The sequence below is a fragment of the Egretta garzetta genome, unplaced genomic scaffold (genome assembly GCF_000687185.1).
Source record: "Egretta garzetta isolate BGI_Z169 unplaced genomic scaffold, ASM68718v1 scaffold888, whole genome shotgun sequence".
In the NCBI taxonomy this organism is placed as follows: domain Eukaryota; kingdom Metazoa; phylum Chordata; class Aves; order Pelecaniformes; family Ardeidae; genus Egretta; species Egretta garzetta.
Window position 1 is genome coordinate 19,318 of NW_009260628.1, and position 993 is coordinate 20,310.

The window sequence follows — 993 nt, forward strand, 5'->3', positions numbered from 1 at the left end:
CTGACCAGGGAGAGCGGGGGCCCCCATGATCCCCCCTGAGGGAGGAGGCTTGCACACGCAGGTGTACTCACCTGGAAGGAGCCCCTCACCCCCACGGATGCTGTCCGGCGGGGCTGTGGGAGCTGGGGGCACCACGGTGGCAGGCAGCGTCCGGCCCTCCCGCTGCTCTGAGCATCACCCTGGGGCAGCAAACCACTGGTAGCACCGGGGACCCCAGAGGGACCTGGGCCAGCATTCCCAGGCAGGCTGTGCCAAGCAGCCAGTCGGGGTTTTGTAAGCAGCCGTGGTGCCCGTTGTATAACTTGTTTACTGGTGCACCGGGCAGAAGCGGGCGGGGAGCCGGTGGGGCGCACCATGCTGAGAGGATTTGCCTTGCATGCTGGTTTCCCTGCCCTGGGAAAGGGCTGCAAGCAGGGACCTGCAGCCCATCCTGCCCCACTTGCTGCCCAGAGCCCGTCCCTGCCCTGGCATTGCCTGCGGGTACCCAGGCCAAGTAGACATGGGATGCCCAACACGGGTTGGAACAGGTCCAGGCTGAGCCCTCCCCATCAGCAGCCAGGAGCCAGCCCCACATTCGGCTGCTGAGGGCAGCCCAGGGTCCCTTGGCCCCCATGGACCACGCAGGTCTCTACTGTGCCCATCATGGGGAAAACCTGGTGTCACACCTGGTGTTCCCCCAGCGATGGGATGGGGGCTTTCATCCTGGTCCCAAGCCTCAGGGAGCCATCGCCCCTGCTCACACCTGCAGGTACAATGGCCCCAACCTGGTGCTCAAGTATGACAAGGCGCAGGGGCGGCTGGTGAACTTGGCAGAGGATGAGCGGGGCTCCCCGTACTACGCGCTGCGGGACCGGCAGGGCAATGCCATCGGTGTGACGGCCTGTGACATCGACGGGGACGGCCGTGAGGAGGTCTACTTCCTCAACACCAACAACGCCTTCTCTGGTGAGCCCCGCCAGTGGCCGTGCCCCGAGCGCCGGGCGGGGGGGGGGG

General features: G+C 66.5%; 1 protein-coding gene across 1 annotated transcript in view; it reads left to right on the forward strand.

Annotated features, from left to right (window-relative positions):
• Positions 1 to 993, forward strand: part of CRTAC1 (cartilage acidic protein 1) — a 9,477-nt gene that overhangs the window by 592 nt on the left and 7,892 nt on the right. Inside the window, 1 exon segment of the mRNA XM_035900937.1 lies at positions 749 to 945. Within this exon segment, the coding sequence (XP_035756830.1) occupies positions 749 to 945 (197 nt within the window).